A 17,960-nucleotide genomic window follows, 5' to 3' on the forward strand; every position below is an offset into this window, starting at 1 on the left:
CTTTATATCTGAGGACTGAGGACTGCGCCGCAGTGCAGGACACCTGGTCCCACGGTCTTGTTTTCAAAGACTCTTGCGCAGCTTATCCCAAGCACCTGGCCACCACACCGTAGTTTCCTACAACGACTTGACCGACAAGCAGTCAAAACCTAAATTGAAACGCTGTTCCCAGCGCCGGTGGCAACAACAACCCACGAACCTCGCCAAAACGCCCGAGAGACAAGTACAGTACTCATCACCCGCGTCAAACGACTACGACGCCGCGCTGCGTCGTACGTAACGTCCAATTCTATTCCGTCCGTGTATGGATGCTGTCTCCGCGAACTAGATCTAAAAAGTTCATGTTTGTTTCCCGGGGATATCGCAACGAGCGTCGACCCCGGCGAGGACCTGCCCAGAGGGCTTTGCCAGCGAAATCGTGCATCAGAACAGATCATGGCATCTTTGGCGCTCTGGCGATGCAATGGCCGCCCGTGTTCGGAAGTGGTTTACAGCCTGTGGCATGGTGAATTTTAGCCAATTATCACGGTAGGATCAACAACCACGAAAGATACGCTCAAGGCAGTGGTTCGTGACATGGATAAAGCAAAAGTCGATGCTCTCAAGCTGTGGCAAATGCTGGCTTGCTTTGCTGGCACATTGGATTCCCTCGTCTTCTCCCGATGTCTGTGGCTATGCTTGTCCTTCCTAGTTCGAGGGTCGAGAGCACCCCCGTTTCACCCCATGATCTCGTGCTCCCAGCTAGAACTGGCTATCATGGTCCCCGTGTCGCCAACGGGAGCCCCGAGCCGCCTGTGAAAATGGCCAACTGTGGTTGCTCGTAGCCCGTAAAGCAGACCTGGGTCGTTAACTGATGTGGTGCCTTGTGGGCCGGCCTCAAGTATACGCCGGCAATCTTAAGACTTCATGTCTGGTCTGGAGCGTCGCATTAAATTCTCTGTTCAATCAACCCTCGCGGCTCGTGATTGGTTAACAAGCGGCCTTGACCTTGTCTTTGCTTATGCTGATTCACCAACTCACAGTATCAATCTAATTATTGTCACCGTCAAACACGCTGTTAGGGTTTCCAAGGCTGACTAGCTATTAAACTACGATAATCCCTGAATCTCCATTTCACTAAGAGTAGAACAAAGCCATACACATGTTCCACTGCACGCTGTTTTCAAGCTAAACAAAAGACATGCCGTCGACCGCTCGATAAAAAGATCTTGACACAACCTCAGTGCATTAGTAGGCCGGCACAAAACGCGGCCCAAATTAACCAAATACTAATCTATTCTATACTAGAACGCCGTTTTCATTTTCCGTCCTTTACCCCCATGAAAGAAAGTCGACTAAATAGGCGATGTTTAGTGGTGGGGACGAGTGACAGTCAGCAGAGTAGTGGTGCCCACGGTGCCAGTGGGGAGCACACTGGAGGCAGTGGCATTGTGCAGGGGGAAGGCGGGAGTGCTGGTGAGGCAGGGCTCGGTGCCATTGACAAAGTGGCTGCCAGAGCGGCGGCGGAGGGCAGCACCAGTGGGGATGGTGTAGCCAGTTCCAACGAAGGCGCTGGCGGTGGTGGTGGTGCTAGCAGACTCCGTCGAGGTGGTGTTGGCGTAGGCAGTAGCAGCAACGGAAGAGCTGCAGTTGGTAGAAGAGGAGATGGTGGGAGCAGACGAAGTGCTGTAGAAGGTGGGGACAACCGTCTGAGACACCGAGGAAGTGGTCTCGTGCTTGTAGTGGTGGCCGTGGTTGGGGACACTGAGAGTCGAGTTCAGGGTCGAGCAGCCAGTGCTAGCAACGCCAGTACCAGAGACGGCAGTGCCGGTAGGGCCAGCAGTAACAGTGCCATTACCAGCAATGAGGCCCGAGGCAGAGGAGGCCACGATGGCCAGAGAGGAGAAAACGCCGACAGCCTTCATCTGTGGGAGGGTGGAGTGGTTAGTGGTGGTGGACGAGCAGAGGAAGAGGGAGGGAAGAGGGCCCAACACACCTTGAATTAAGAGATGGATATATTATTGTTGGATAGAAAAAAGGCGGCGATAACTGCTGACAGAGTAAAGAAAGAGTAGAAGAAACAGTTGGCTAGGGAGAAAGAAAGTCAAGATCACAAACTGGACGGAGCGGCGGACGTGTCCTTATTTATACCGGTTCGCTCTAGGCGGGCCGTGGCAGCTTGGGGTAGTTGCCGGCCACGGACGGTCAGCAACGCGGATGCGGCAACTGGCATCACAGCAGCTCTGCCACAAGTCGCAACTGCGCTGTTTGGCTGTGTGGGGCAATAGTGCAGGCAGTTGCTGATACTAGCGACGGAGCTACCCGGAGCTGCTGCGGGGCTCTTGCCATCCGCGAGCGAGCCGGGCCCCACCTAGACTTGTTCTCGTCGGGCTTTTCCTCAATAATCTCTGTACACACACGTCTAGCCTCTGTCTGCACGTGATGCTGCGAATACTTTGCTAAGCTCTAATCTCTTTCGCATAAAACTGGACTTTGATTGGGTCTGCAACTGCATGTTGCCAAACTCTGCTAATCTGTCATCTCCTTCACATAAAACTCGCCTTTGATTGGGTCTGCAACCTGATGCTGCCAGCACTAAAGCTCGTCTAGAGATAAGCAATGGCAGCTCTTCCACCGCGAGGCAAACTACAAAACGGATACCTGTGCTGTCCAGAAGGTCTCTGTCCGTAGCATGCCGCTAGACGCTTGGCCGATGTAAGCACAGAACCCACATAGCTGAGGATGCTTAGTCGACGTCAACCTCGGGCAGGACCATGTGGACCTTGTCCTGCTCGATATCTGCAGCCCAGAGTGCAGCCCCAACTAGTGTGGCCGCAATAAACACCGTTAGCAAGATAGCCAACAGCTGCGGGAGCTAAGCCGTAAGCTCCCGTTCGAAAGAGAACATGTCAGATCTTCTTCGGCGTGGCAAGGGGCTCTGCAGGCGCTGTTTATGGAGATGGACGCCAGTAGTTGCCACAGAGATACCCCTTCCAGCACGTCGATGATGAAATGTACGTACCGGTCGTTGTGTAGCGGAACATGATGGAAGCAAATGGAATTATGGATAGCAGGCTGTCCACCAGCGCGAACCTAATGCGTAGAGCCAGTCAGCGGCACTTTCTTTTGGCGTCAAAGCCCACAGTGTAGTTACTTACATGCCGTAAGACCCGCCGTTGAGTCTAATATAGGCGTTGGTGTACTCGTGGCGCCAGCCCTTAAGTTGAAAGTACTTTGATTAAGGTTGGTTAGCACAAAGGATAGCTACTTGTGTGGTCAAGTCAAGCCTTGTTGCCTATGCTGCTTGTAGACGATAGCTCGCGGCTCGTGACTCGGCGCTCGGGTCTGGAAGCTGAATTTGAGGCTCAAGCTAAGCTCCAAGCTGAGGCTCAAGCTGAAGTCAAGACTTGACAACTTACCCGATCGTGGCATTCTCCTCCGCCGGAACGTGCTGTATGGGAATACAAATGCATTGTTAGCCAAAGTATTTGCACAGGTGCCACTGCAAACCACGCAATATTGCTGGGCCATTCAACTAACCTTGCATGATGACCGAGAGGCCGGGGCCAGCAAGCGGGATCATGTTGAGGGGCAGATACACTAGTTTCCGGAACACTGCATCAAATCTAAACGCATTCAGCGGCCGTCTCCACACTGTTCCCATACGGCCGAGAACATTTCTGCCATCTGCCCGCACTGCCGGCCGAACTTCTCGGCCTACTTTGACCAGGTCGACATGGCCCTTGAGCACTAGTGTAGCATCAAACACGTCCACCAGCGACATGGGCAAGATATATGTCACGGCAATGCTCTGGATGATGGTGGCACTCAATGAAAGCGTCGAGATGGTGGCCGATATGATGGCGAGTGGGCCAGTGAGGAAAAAGGCCACCGCCATGGTCGGTACCCAGACCACCGTAAAGGTAAAGGCGAGCACTACACTGGAAACCAGAATAAGCGAAGGTAGGTTGCGCACAAACGGGCCCCAGAGCGTTTTGTGGCAGACAAAGTAGCCAATGCCCTAGTTGCGTGGTTTTGTGAGTAGCCCAAAAACGATAGACGCTGGCGCCGGAAGTCTGTAATACGCACCTTGAAAGGATACAGCCACGACCACGACTTTTGGCTCTGCTTAAGGGCGTAGACAGTCGAGTCGACATCATTTTTGCTAGAGTTGGATGTTAGTGGCACCGTGACATCTTAATCTTCGCCCTCTCCATCATGCTCACATAATCTCAGAGACGCGGGACGTCGCGGCGTTGACCATCCGTCTCCGGAATCCCGGGCGCTTCTCCAGACCTTCGTCACGCGTAGCCGGAGACACGGCAGCGCCTGAAGCATCAGCGGTACTCATTGTAATGGCAAAGAAATTCTGAATAATTCAAAATGGGATCGGGTAATACTCGTATGCTTCAAGAAACGTGAATCTCTATCGGCGAGATTAAAATGTCAAGACTTGATTGCTTTATGATTCTGGAGGTCCAGAAATGCCGGCGAGAGATGCAAGGGATCCGCTTTTTCTGCCAAACGAGGGAAGACGGAAAGCCCCACTTTCCTGCCGCATCCGTCCGCGGGAGCCTGTAAACACGCTTACGTAAGCACCGAATCCGGTGCAGGTGACGTGTGCAAAAATGACTTTACTCGACTTGACCACAAAGTCAAGTCAAGTCAAGTCAACTTCTCCGATTGCCCCCACTCGGAGTCGAACCGAGGACCTTGTCATTACGAGTGACACGCGCTACCACTGCGCTATAAGGGCTGCTTCAAGCTGCTTGTAGCATGTGGCAGCAGATGCGTATTAAGAGGAAAAGTTAGAACTTGGCGAATTTTTTTTTTTTTTTACCTAGAACACCATGGCTATCACAACAACACCCTAGAAGCCGTGTAACAAACAACTTCAAACGTCTCTAAGACTATGAAACTCAATATCATTCATCATACAACTATAGACTTTGAAAGCCGCCATCAGATTTTAATCTTGCAAAGCAGGTTCGCGCTCTACGGTATCTACATCGTTTATCTTTCTTTTTGTTTACGCCGCATCCTCCACAGGAACCACAACATTCGACTTCTTCTCTTCGGGAGCCACAGCAACATCAGCACCATCAGCTCCCTCGCCATCAGCAGCAGCAGCCGGGCGCTCGCCACGAGGTTTCTTCTGTTTCTTCTCCTTCTTCACTTTGACAGGCACAACAGGCTCGGGGTAGGCGGCCGCAGCAATCTCCTGCCACTTGGGATCCGCAGAGAACTCGGCGCGGATCGACTCGGTAAGCTTTGTCAAGCCCTCCTCGACGATGCGCTTGGCCAACTGGGGCGTCAAGGTGTCTTCAGCGTAGGCAGCAGCAAGATCGGCAAAGTTGGTAAAGACGGTCGGCTCAGTGGCGTCCTTGAGAGTGACAGTGACAGAGCCCACGCCGTTCTCAGACTGCAGCTGTGAGTAGGGGAAGATGACATGCTCAATAAAAGACAGCACGCCATTACCGGCAACCTCCCGCGGTGCGCAGACAGCCTTGGATATCTTCTTCTTGATAGACGCGGCGTCCTCTAGCAGATCGATCTTGCTCTTGGGGTCGGATGAGCTCATCTTGCCGCCCGAGAGACCTGGCACCATGGGGTTCATCAGGTGGCAGCGGTTCTTGAAACCCAGCTTGGGCATAGCGTCATGCGACAGGCCAAAGATCTTGCGCTGGTCGAGACCGCCAAACTCGGCATCAACGTTCAGGTACTCCTCATCCAGAAGCTGCATCAGGGGGTAGAGGCCATCGGCCATGCACGGCTCGCCCATGATCTTGACAATCTCACTCGACGCACGCAGAGCATCGTGCACGGAAACTTTTTTGCTCAGCCGCAGCAGGTCGCGCATGTAGTCGGGCTTGAGCTGGTACGAGCTGCCACGCACAAACTCGAGACGCGCAAGATCGACGCCCACGGCCGTCAGTAGCGAGCGGATCACGCGCTCGTAGTACTGCGCGCGGTTCTCCAGCACGCCCTCGGGCGCCTTGTCGGCATCCAGGAAGGCGTGCAGATCAGCCAGGAGAATCTTGACTGTGCAGCCGGCCTTGAGGAACTGGGCAACCTTGATGGCCGGCACCAGGTAGGCGGCATGCGGGCGACCGGTGGTGGCCGTGCCCCAGTAGATGCTAATGTCGCGCTCGGGCAGAATCTTCTTGATGATGTCACCGCTGATGACCTCCTGTAGGTTGGAGGTAATCAGGGCGTATTTCTCGTCGGCAGAGAGGGCGCGATTGGCCATGGTGGGCGATATGGCGGGCTGGGAGAAGGGCACGGTTTGGATGCGGAGCGGAGGCGGTGTCGAGGCTGAAGGCTGCGGTTTCGAACCAACAGTTGTGGACTCAATCAAGGCTGTCTGTGTTGGCGGCTTTTATTGCTGCTGAAAATATCTGAATCCTGTATGAGGCCGGTGGTTGCGAATGACTCAAGCCGCTTAATCAGTCAAGGCCAATGGCGGGGGAGGGGTCACAGTGCAGGTTACAGTGCTGGTCCCAGTGCTATGGAGCTAACCCTTGGATAACAGGCACTGTGTTTGTGCTAGGGTCTGTGCTATCGATAGCGCTAGCAAGCAAAGGACCCTAAGACCGCATCCAACCTAGGGTCTCCAGATCTTGGGCCGCCAAGCATCCAGTTCACGTAGACGACCGTCGACATCATAGTTGCCAAGTTATCGCCATCGATAAACTGATATTGCAATACTTGCACAATAATTGCCAACGTTACACTGGCACTCTGCCTGTTTTCAGCCCAGCTTGCCCGTGAAGATTGGTCGCTCGGTTCGACTCTCGTCTCCGAGCATTCGACTCTCGATGTTTGCATAGGGAGACACACTAGGATGAGGTCATGCAGATGTAGACTCCCCTCGGCCTTCTTTTCTGTCGGCCAGCCAGCCAGCCAGCCAATCCGAAGGCGCATTATACGTGAAACAAAGACAAATACTAGCCAGCCATGAGGTTTTAAGTCAAGCGAGCTCCAACCCACCATTCAACGCCCACTTAAATGGCCAAGGCCGGGGTCGTTATATGGCGTCTTCGTTTTGGCGAGCACGTCATCCCAAAGCTAAGCCGAGAGACCACATTTTTCATCCCTCTGTTCTGGATTTTCGGGGAGGCTTTGGCTCCAAAGCAACGCTGAATATCTCTGCACGCAACATACAGAAATACAGATTACACATCAAGAAAAGCCTACGGCGAGGGAATAGCCAACTACGCGATTGTCAAGCACAGGTACACTTTTGGCGGGATGCAATACAAAAAGTACAAGCCGCCCTTGCGGATGTGGGGGGAAGAAAACATGCCTGGACTGGCAATTGCGGCTTCTGGTCTGTGTCAGTGGGGGAGGGGCAGAAAATGGAAACTTGTCAAGAACCTTCCTAAACGGGAGGCAGGAACTCGAGAAAGCTTAGACCGTGAGGCAGCTGCTGTTCTAAGCTCCGGCCGGGCAGATGAGGCGATATTGGGGGACGAGAATCAAGGAGACAGAGAGCAGACAGCATGCAACTATGCGCGCCGGAGGAACAAGAAACTCTCAGAAACAAGGCGTCCACTTGAGAAAAAAGGCGTCCACAGGCGCTGCACCAGGCGACAAAACTCTCCGTGCCCTATCGGTCGTCCGCCGCCCGGAAGCTGCAGACTCCAAGTACAAAGGGAGGGGAAAAAAGAAAAAGCCGCCCGGAAACTACCTCAGTTTCGGCAGCTGTGTTTGGTGGGCAGATGCAGATATTTGCTGAGGCGAGGTAACTGATCAATTGGCGTAGCGTGCAGTTGCGACTTTGAACAACAAGTCTGGATATAACCATGCACAATGTACCCTATGTACTGAATAGTTAGTCCGAGCTATGAAGGCACGCCAAGTTGGCGAGGAAGCTACGGGTACGCAGGTACTTGTGCGTAGGGGGGCACATATTATTTGAACACTTCATCGGCGAACATCATCTCCAAGTGCCACCACCAACAACAAGCACAAAGACCGGCCGCGAGAGAGTCTGTTATTCATGGCGCTGGGCCTTCTGTGCTGGCATTGGTGCATTCTTGGCTGGGCTCTGCCATTTCTCCCTAGCCCTCGCTCTTGTGTCACTGGCGCCGTGGCCAGGGCCCTTGCTCGTGTCTAACGGACATCCGGTTGCATGGCAAAGCAGATGCGACCCAGAAATCCCTTTCTGAGCGGCCTCCATGGGCCCTGCCCGCTCGCTGGCTCGCCATCACGTCAACGTCCAGCCCATCGGCGGGCTTCCTTGCTCCTCCCTTGGCTCGACGCTAACTCTGTGTACATGCATATATAAAACTACAGGCCCTGAGGATGGCCTCGAGTCCGGTTCGTTCCTCGCTCCTCGTTCCTGCCACAGACTAAGCCTCGAGTCCCACGGGATTGAAATACCGAGTACCTCCTCGTCTTTTATTTTCCTTCCCACTTGCTCTTTCTCTTTCCTTGTTCTCTCTGTTCCCCTCACACTCCCAGCTCCACTCGTCATACTTCACATAATATCGCAATGGCTACTCCTGCCCCCCACGGTGGTGTCCTGAAGGACCTGTTTTCCCGCGATGCTCCCCGCCATGCTGAGCTCGCTGCCGAGGCCGAGACTCTGCCCGCGCTGGTCCTCACCGAGCGCCACCTCTGTGATCTGGAGCTGATCCTCAATGGTGGCTTCTCTCCTCTCGAAGGCAAGTTCAAAATGCCCCATTTTACATGTGTGCCCCCATTGGACGACGAAACTAACTCGGTCTATCTGCAGGTTTCATGACCGAGGCCGACTTCAACGGGTAAGTTCATGTCCGCTACAGCTCCCCCAATCGCTACCGCTCTCCCCTACACAACCACCGCTTCAATGCTAACCCCGCCGCCACCATAGCGTCGTCGCTGAGAACCGCCTTGCCAGCGGTGTCCTATTCTCCATGCCCATTACACTTGACGCTAGCAAAGCAACTATTGAGTCTCTGGGCCTCAAGGCCGGCTCCCGCGTCGTCCTGCGCGACTTCCGTGACGACGCCAACCTGGCGATTCTGACAATCGAAGACGTCTACAAGCCCGACAAGTGAGTCAGCTCCGCCCCATTTCCTCGACCGGTGCTCGGCTTCTTTACGCTGTGCCAGCGGTGTCGCAATCGCACATCTCGCGCAATACTTAGACTGAATCCTGCGATGGCATCATCAAGAGGCCAAATTCGGAAGTATCAAACTTGGGGGTTATCCAACCCTAGTGTGACCAATGCCTGATTACTAATGGACAAATAGGGTTAACGAGGCCATCAAGGTCTTTGGCAGCGACGACGACACTCACCCCGGTGTCAAGCATCTCTTTGACGTTGCTCAAGAGTTTTACATTGGTGGCAAGGTTGAGGCCGTTAACCGTCTTGCCCACTATGACTTCCTGGATCTGCGCTGTACGCATCGCCCCCATTCCTCCTCTGCCTGACTCGCTTGATGCTAACACCATTCCAGACACTCCTGCGGAACTACGCTCACACTTCGAGAAGCTTGGCTGGCAGCGTGTCGTCGCCTTCCAGACTCGCAATCCCATGCACCGTGCCCACCGTGAGTTGACGGTGCGTGCGGCCCGCTCACAGCAGGCCAACGTTCTGATCCACCCTGTCGTCGGCCTGACCAAGCCTGGCGACATTGACCACTTCACGCGTGTGCGTGTCTACAAGGCGTTACTGCCTCGCTACCCCAATGGCATGGCTACCCTTGCACTTCTTCCCCTGGCCATGCGTATGGGCGGCCCCCGTGAAGCCATCTGGCACGCCATCATCCGCAAGAACCACGGCTGTACCCATTTCATCGTCGGCCGCGACCACGCTGGTCCCGGTAAGAACAAGAACGGAAAGGACCACTATGGCCCATACGACGCCCAGGAGGCTGTCAAGCAGTATGCCGATGAGCTCGGCATTCAGATGGTCGAGTTCCAAGCCATGATCTACCTGCCCGACTCGGATGAGTACAAGCCTGTCGACCAGATTGCCGAGGGCACGCGCACAGCCAACATTTCGGGAACCGAACTGCGTCACCGTCTGCGTACAGGCAAGGAAATCCCCGAGTGGTTCTCGTACCCCGAGGTGGTCAAGGTTCTGCGCGAGGAGAACCCGCTGCCGTCGGCCAAGGGCTTTACTATCCTGCTTTCTGGCTACCAAAACTGTGGCAAAGACTCGATTGCGCGTGCGCTGCAGGTGACGTTGATGCAGGGAGGTGGCCGGCCGGTTTCCATGCTGCTAGGAGACACTGTGCGTCACGAACTGTCGGCCGAGCTGGGCTTCAGCCGGGAGGACCGCGACAAGAACATTTCGCGCATTGCGTTTGTGGCGTCGGAGCTGAGCCGGGCTGGCGCGGCCGTCATCGCCACGCCCATTGCGCCGTTTGATGAGGCGCGTGAGCAGGCGCGCGAGCAGGTCGAGAAGAACGGCGGTCTGTTTTTCCTAGTCCACGTAGCCACGCCGCTCGAGTACTGCGAAAAGACAGACCGCCGCGGCATCTACAAGCGCGCACGGGCTGGCGAGATCAAGGGTTTCACTGGCGTCGACGACCCGTACGAGGTTCCCAAGAATGCCGACCTGGTTGTCGACTGCTCCAAGCAGACGACGCGCGCTGCCGTGCACCAAATCATCCTGATGCTCGAGAGTCGCGGTCTTCTGGACAGAGTATAAGTGGCATGCCCGTGCTCCGCCTTGCCTTGTCCCTTTTTGTTCAAAAAGCAGCCAGAAGGGCAGTTTGTTTTGTTAGAAATTAATGCACCATGATACCAGTTTGTGAAACCAGTGCCTGGAGGCGGAGGCCTTTGTGAGAGTGTGTGTGTTTAGGACGCATATATGTCTGTGTTCAATTAGGAGGCGTGCCAGGCGAACTGGTAATAGTAGCACAGGACTTCAACGTATATGCCAACAAGAGGCTGTCGCTGTGGGATCTTTTTCTTCGCTGGCAGAGGGGTGTGTTGTCCTGTCTTGTGTCTAAGGCATGGGATGTGGAACGGGACGAGGGCAGGTTTGTCTCACTCGAAACATATCGGAGCGAATAACTGGAGTTGTGCACATGCACAGTGAAAGTTATGCACCGAGGTAATGCACAAAACAAAGACGCAGTCGTACCCGCTTTTCCATCCGTAACCCCAAGCCAGGGTTTTCATTGGTCAACACCGCATGTGCTCCTTGTGCGGTGTGCGACTTGGTTATAAGTCTGTTCATATAGCGATGTACATGTACATATGCGCGAACCAACCTCCTCTCACAGCACGTCTTGCAACAAGGGCCTGAAGGAGAGCCGTCCGTTGTGCATTTTTGGAAGCTTGACTTCATGTGCATGGAGCCGGACGAGTATATGTACATGGACTTGTACATATGCACAAGTACAGTCAGCATCCAGCCTGCCATACGCCGCCGGTGAGGCCGTGGGAAGGGTGAACAAGATGGGCAGACTCAGCGGCACGTGTTTATGCACATGTGCGGTTGTGTGCGTGTATGCAGTCAAGTTGATCGGCTGTGTAGAGTCGAGTACTGGTACAAGCATGCTGGATTCTAGGGAGTGGGAAAGGGATGAGCCATGAGGATGAGGATTTGGTTGGGCAGCGAGACACAGATAATTATAGCCAAGTATGCATCTGTATGACATTGCGTGTCTGTCGACGAACAGTTGGAAAAACGGACAACCGTAGGCCTGTGTGTAAGTACCAATGCCGTCATGGGGATTCTCTGCAAGCCCAAGAATGTGCATGTCGCCATGCTGACGAGCAAAAGCCTCCAGCCCGTAGCTGTAGTCACACGTCCGTCTCTATCAAAAGCACCTCCAGTCCCCAGTGTCCTTGTCCTTTGGCCGTCCTGTCGTTATGTAACACCACCACTCGCTCGCTTCCCCCCTGCGCGCAAAAAGAAGGATGGCCTGTTGAGCTGGCCACCCCGCCAAGATGCATTCCTTCAGCCCGTGGCACAAGTAGCCAAGTACCATTGATGTATCCAGCCGGAGAACCAATGCCGCAGAAGCTGCGAAGCAGTCATCTTCACTGCATATCGTTACGTGTTTTGCAAGACATTCTGAGTTGGGGCACAACAGCAACGTCTTGGATGTTGATGCTAGTTAGGGTTACCTGACCCTAAGGCTGACTGTCTTGCACATCAAGTTAGTGTCTTTGGGCAACTACTCAAACACCACGACAACTCCTGAGATGTTCTTGCCGTAGGCTGCGAGCGCACAAAAAGAAAATTGCGATAATGGCTTGAAGCCCTAATTTTCGACTGTGCATTTCAGACTCGATTTTTTACTATCACGACTCCAGCAAAAAATTGTCGCTGCATCACCACGAGACTGCCAGCGCTCCCACGACCGACTTGCCCAACACGCCGCTAAAAAGACCAAAAAAAGGACCCTGGCACGGACAAAATCGACACAAAGCCCATTTTTCTCACCCTTACCCTTGTTTTCTTTGCTTTGTTGGTTGTTCTTGTGCTAGTCCAGTCCAGTCCGCCAAATAGTGATTTGATTGAGGAATTAACTGTTGGTGATCCCTCTCCTCTCCTCGTTTTCTCTCGCTGTTCGATGGAATTGGGCTCTAACTCCATCACCGCTCTTCCGTCTTCTTCTGCCTCGCGACCTGGCGTGCTACACACGACGACACTGGCCATTTTTGTGCTATTTGTGCTGCACCGCGCACTGCAGCTTGCAGATGAACCATGCCACTGTAATTTCTCAGAGCATCTCTGCCACGCTACTCGATTGAGCCGATTCTTCTGACCTCCGGCAAACCATTGATCGTTCTGTTCATCTCTTGAGACACACAGAAACCGACTGGCACCACTCGCTCAGATCGGACTGACCAAATCCCAACCAGCCCGCTGCCACCCCACCCAGTACACAACTATACCTACAGCACACTCCAGCCCTGGCTTGACGTGTGATGGCGGTGCGGCCCTGCTGTGCTGTTCTTTGTACCCCGGCTTTCTTCTTGCTAGTCAGTCTATTGTCTAGGTCAGGCAGGCCCAAGCCCAAGCCAACGCCCAAGCCTCCCAGGTTCTGGTTGATCTGATCTGTTCCAATCCTGGTCCTTGCTTTCTCCTACTCTACCTACTTGTCCTTGACTTGCTTGTACTTGTACATTCTTGCTTGGCTTGCTTGTTTGTTTGCTGGCGGATCTGTGTTTCGCCTTTTCCCGTCATCTCCTTCCCTTTTCCTTCTTTTCTTTCTCTTTCTCCTCTTTTGACATTTCCATTTTTCTGCCTGGATTGCCCGCAGTCCATTGTGCGTGTTCATATCAGTTCCGAGCTCTTGAACCTTCTTGCGGCCTTCTTCTATGGCTTCCATTTTTATTCTGGATTTTACTCTTTCATTTTCTCTTATTTAATTCTGCACTTTTTTTTCTAGTCTTCGTTTTTTGCATCGCTCCTTGTTCAACACCTCTATTCTGATTTTCCTATCCCCGCCTTCACGCTGCTCAAATCTTGCTGTTCAACTCCGACCCTCTTACTCTTTTGCCTTCCAGCTGGGCCAAAATCTTCATAGGAGCTTCACTTGTCAATTATAGGAAAACTGCTATTTGCATCAAACAACTTGCCCTATTCTGCCGGTCATATACATTTTCCTCTCGCGTTTCCCTTGGCCGGCTTTGTTCCACTGTTGCCTGAGCTATTCAAGCTCCCCAGCCCCAGCCTTCGACTCACTCTCCCTTTCTCATCGACCTCGAGCTGAGCTAGGACTGCACCCCGTGGTAATCCCGTTGTAGTATAGCTTGGTGCTCCTTAGGTAGCGTCAGACATCGCGCAGTCCAAGCAACCGTCCTTTTTTAACACGGCCTGCATCTTGGAATCCAGAAGGAAAGAAGGGACATCTAAATTTCCTGCGACCGCCTTTTTGTCCCTTGATTCGACTAATCACTAAACTACGGCCTGTTTCAATTCGCATAGAAGACGCCCGAATTTTCGCCTTGTACTTTTTCTTTTCTCCATACCACTCTTCATGCGCATGGTTGTACTACCAGCAAACCAACCGTCATCATGTCATCTAAAAGTGAAGTAGCCGATGATACTGTCACTGCTGTTGATGCCAACACTGATATCACTGCCACGTCACCGAAACTCAAGACCGAAAAGCGAGAATCCTTACGAGACAAAGACAAGGAAAAGTCCAAACGATCCCGACCTGAGATGGAGCGGAGCAAGTCACACCGGGAACGCGATTCCAAGAAAGATCGCGATCGTGAACGGGACCGTCGCTCCCCCAAGTCTACCACCTCATCCTTCATATACCCTACTTCTAAACTTCGCCCTACCGATAGTGAAGCGAGCCGTTCTTCAGTCCGCCGCGCAAATAGTCATCACCAACACAGATCTAAAACCGAGGAAAAGTCAACAGTCAGCGAAATGAAATCCGACCTCAGCAGACTTTTGAGCTTTGTCGCCGGTGGTTCTGACCGCGGATCCATGGCAGATTCTAGTTTTAGCAAGAGCCACGGTAAAGAGGGCACTGGAAGCCGTGAGAACATGTCTACATCTCAAGTGCGCAAGAGCAGCAGCGGTGCCTCTGCTGCCATCAAAGCCAACGGCGACCCCCTGACACCTGATGCCACTGATTTGGGCTCCTCGGCTACACGTAAAAAACGTAGCAGCCATCACCGTTCCAAGTCAGTCGACTCTGTTACTGGCCATCGCTCCTCAACAAAGTCACACGGAGATGCCCGTCCGCCGAGCCCTCCCGAAACAGATGTGACGCCGCCTAAACCATCATCATCTTCCCTACGCCCTTCCCGAAGCCACCGCATTGCAAGCAGTGAGGCTGATACCATCACCGATGACCGTCCCAAGTCTCGTGTTTCAGAGTTGTCACGCGCCGAGTCTAAGCTGAGCCGTCGCAAGAGCTCCAGTTCATCCCGTCTATCCTCGCATTCGACCGCTGTTCCCAGAGGATCGAGTTCTAGAGACACATTGCGGGTCAAGGAATCCGACCGACTTTCCCGCACAGGGTCCAAGAGTAGTAAACTCAGCACTTCTCATAGCGTCAGCCGCCGCAGTGTCAGCGGCAGCAAGAAGAAGTCTGAACATGACGATCGTCATCACTCACGCCGTCACACTTCTTCACCCGAAAGCGCCAAAGAGTCGTCGCCAAAAACGCCCACCCAACCTGCAATTTTGAGCTTTGCCGAAAGCCCTACCGTCGAAGGTGAGAAGAGTTCCGCGTCCACAACAAAATCAAGATCATCAGCCCGATCGTCACCAGCCTTGTCAGATGTCAGCGCTCCGAATGCCTCGTCTCCCACCATCCGGAGCGCTGGCTTGACTGCTGCATCATCTCCTGTTCATCCCACACAATCATCATTACCATCAACCCCCCATAGCTTTTCCGCTCCCCCTCCTCCACCGCCACCCATGCTGAGAATCCAAGAAATCCCCCGAGTCGACTATTTGATGCAACACGGTGGTCTACCGCACACCATCTCCAAGCAGTTCCTTTCGGTACTGTCCCAGAACCGTGTGGCTCGGACAGCCAAGAACGTGCCAGTTTTGACTGGCGCCGAGACGTTCTTCACACCTTTTTTCAACCTCCTTGACCAATACAACGCCGTCCTCACCAAGAATGGCTCAGTTGCCGTGGCAACTGGCCATCGTTCTGTTGCACGTAGGCTACTAGACCGCTTGGAACACGTTTTTTCTCGTGACCTGCCGACAGAGGGATGCTCCTGCGTAGTGTGCGAGCGTTCCGATGTATCGCATCATGGATTGAACTGGGGTGAAGTGTTGGAGCAAGTCAGTGGCCGTGCAAGCCTGCCTTCCTGGCCCCCCTTTGACATGGGATCTCTCGGAATCAAGGCAGTGGGCAGCCACATTGACCCCGATGCGCCACCGCGGCCCTCGTCTCCCATAAATTTGGATCCGGATCTAAACGAGGAGTTCCGTGAACACTACCTCCGGCAGACGCAAAAGGTACGACAGTCTGTAGACCGGTGGATGACCAAGTGCGCGGACGCGCCGGCACCGCCGCCAACGGACGTTGATGATGAGACGCTCACGTTTGCTATTCTTACCAATCTGAGTGCCGAGGACAAGCCGTACTTCAATGCATTGCTCATAGGTTCTAAAGAGCTACAGCCTGCTCTTCGAGCACCCACTCCTTTCCGCAAGAACCGCACGGAATTCATTGTCAACACTGGAACTGCCCTGCAGCGACTGTACAACCTTGCTACCCCACCGCGTGATGCAGAGACGGCACTGTACCTGCTCAAGCATCCTGATACACATGATCTGTTGACAACCATTGCGGCCATCAACTTGTCAGAGTGGGAGATTCTGACCTCGGGCCGTTTTGACGGCTTCCTTTGGTCTGGAGCCGATGCTGGCGACATGTCTCCGGGGGGTCTTCCCACCAGTCCCGATCGGGCCGATGGTGTAAACTCACGCATGAGCTTTGGCGGATCCCATTCGGCCACTCCGCTACAGCGGCCATACTCGAGATCAGCCACAGCTACCCCTTCATCATTTGTTTCTAGTGGCACAACTGGTGCGGGCGGAAACAAACAGGCAATCTCAGTTGACGAGGAGGCAGAAATTGCAGCACTCAACGAGCTGGAGCTCGAGATCTTCAACGGCATGGAAGCTCTAGAGAACGCATTCGAGACGCTCCACCTACACGCGCAATCGGTGCGCAACGCGCTGCGGCAACGATCGGCGGGACTGACGCAGTCGCGTAAGCGGCCTGAAGTCCTGCTGGGCTCGGGCAACAGCCTCGCATCCAACTACGAGCGGCCAATGTGGGCGCAAGGCGCAGATGGCGAAGACAGCGACGATGACTGGGCGGACGACTGCGACATGATTGCACCGGACGACTCGGCGAGCAACGTGGCGAGCAACCGGCGGCACCAGCATAAGCGCCGACAGGAGCGGCGGACGCCTGCTCCGATTGAGGAAGAGGAAGAGGACTACTAGTGGGTGTGTCCAAGGCAGTTGAATGACTGCGTTGTTTGCCGCCCATTTGTGTAGTTGACGTAGTGCCGCCGGCCATCGGTGTCATTCCCCCCAGAACGACTTCCCATTTGATGATACCATTTGAAACTCTCCCCTTTTCTTTTGAGGATATTCCCCTTGCTTTTTTTTCTTTCTTGTTTGTCGTTTGTTGTTTCTTTTTACACATTTGACGAAGTCATGATTTGGTTTTGCAGTTTTTTTTCTTTTCTGTTTTAAATTGTCTAGCCAGTTAGCACTTCGCTACTCTAGCTATAGGAGGAGGAGGAGGATAAGGTCAAGTCCGGCGGGGAGAAAAAAGAAAATGGTCTTATTGTAGACGGGTGGAAACGAAGTTACTTTTCAGTAACTACGAACCTAGCTTTGACATAACTAATTGAGGTTGCTTTTTTCAAGGCTTCTTGTCTTGGGTGTCTGTTGGTTGGATGTTGCTTGCCATGATGCCGGCGTTCCGGGCATGCGTGAGCGATTATGGAGAGGGGAGGGGGCGTTGCTGAATCAGCAGGGGGCATTGGGGTTATTCGGGGCCACCAAGACATGTGTGTCTTGCTTGTTCAGGCACCAACTTGATACAATGGTTTTTAGCCTCACGCAATAAAAAAGAACCCCAGCAAGTATCTGACTCGCTTCTCCTTTTCTCGCTCACGACAGTCCCATCTCGGAGCTCGAGCGTGTGTAGTTGGACCTCGACCCGTACCCTAACCCTGGGGGATAAACCCAGTGGCGGCCCCCTATCCTGCTGGCGTGGCCAGCCCTCTCTCGCGGCCCCCCTTCTCAGCCCCTAAAAGCGGTTCCCTTTATCGTTATCTGCTGCTCCTTCCACTGCCCAACACCTACTGGCACCTAGAAGCATTACTACGAGCTCAACAAGTGAAGCAGGCAGACCAGCACGACCGGGCTGGGTATTCTTTTTTTCTTCTTTTTTCTCTCTACTTCCTTGTTATTTTTGTGTTTCAACTTCTTTGTTCTCCTTTCCACCAGCGCAGTTTTGATTCCTCGCTTCCGAGCCAGAAGCCTCGAACCCCGCACGCACATCCACATCCACCAG

The 17,960-nt window shown here is 53.6% G+C and overlaps 5 protein-coding genes across 5 annotated transcripts; 2 read left to right on the plus strand and 3 right to left on the minus strand.

Moving 5' to 3' along the window:
• Positions 1–1,349: 1,349 nt before the first annotated feature.
• BROUX77_006160 (uncharacterized protein) lies at positions 1,350–1,904 on the minus strand (the record flags this gene model as incomplete). The annotated part of the gene is made up of 1 exon (XM_073751114.1): positions 1,350–1,904. The coding sequence occupies one exon, from the start codon at positions 1,902–1,904 to the stop codon at positions 1,350–1,352; it is 555 nt and encodes a 184-aa protein (XP_073603229.1).
• Positions 1,905–2,725: 821 nt separating this feature from the next.
• On the minus strand, positions 2,726–4,330 carry BROUX77_006161 (uncharacterized protein; the record flags this gene model as incomplete). Its single annotated transcript, XM_073751115.1, has 7 exons — positions 2,726–2,802; positions 3,002–3,072; positions 3,138–3,211; positions 3,399–3,430; positions 3,520–4,000; positions 4,069–4,144; positions 4,206–4,330. 7 exons carry the CDS (start codon positions 4,328–4,330, stop codon positions 2,726–2,728), a joined length of 936 nt encoding a protein of 311 aa, XP_073603230.1.
• A 678-nt stretch (positions 4,331–5,008) lies between these two features.
• Positions 5,009–6,229, minus strand: BROUX77_006162 (uncharacterized protein; the record flags this gene model as incomplete). Its single annotated transcript, XM_073751116.1, has 1 exon — positions 5,009–6,229. The coding sequence occupies one exon, from the start codon at positions 6,227–6,229 to the stop codon at positions 5,009–5,011; it is 1,221 nt and encodes a 406-aa protein (XP_073603231.1).
• A 2,247-nt stretch (positions 6,230–8,476) lies between these two features.
• BROUX77_006163 (uncharacterized protein) lies at positions 8,477–10,624 on the plus strand (the record flags this gene model as incomplete). Its single annotated transcript, XM_073751117.1, has 5 exons — positions 8,477–8,648; positions 8,720–8,747; positions 8,837–9,019; positions 9,219–9,367; positions 9,426–10,624. 5 exons carry the CDS (start codon positions 8,477–8,479, stop codon positions 10,622–10,624), a joined length of 1,731 nt encoding a protein of 576 aa, XP_073603232.1.
• Positions 10,625–13,954: 3,330 nt separating this feature from the next.
• Positions 13,955–16,876, plus strand: BROUX77_006164 (uncharacterized protein; the record flags this gene model as incomplete). Its single annotated transcript, XM_073751118.1, has 1 exon — positions 13,955–16,876. The coding sequence occupies one exon, from the start codon at positions 13,955–13,957 to the stop codon at positions 16,874–16,876; it is 2,922 nt and encodes a 973-aa protein (XP_073603233.1).
• Positions 16,877–17,960: the final 1,084 nt, after the last annotated feature.

Source organism: Berkeleyomyces rouxiae, assembly GCF_048999995.1.
Source record: "Berkeleyomyces rouxiae strain 22BRR77 chromosome Unknown BrBRR77_ptg000008l, whole genome shotgun sequence".
NCBI classification, from domain to species: Eukaryota; Fungi; Ascomycota; class Sordariomycetes; order Microascales; family Ceratocystidaceae; genus Berkeleyomyces; species Berkeleyomyces rouxiae.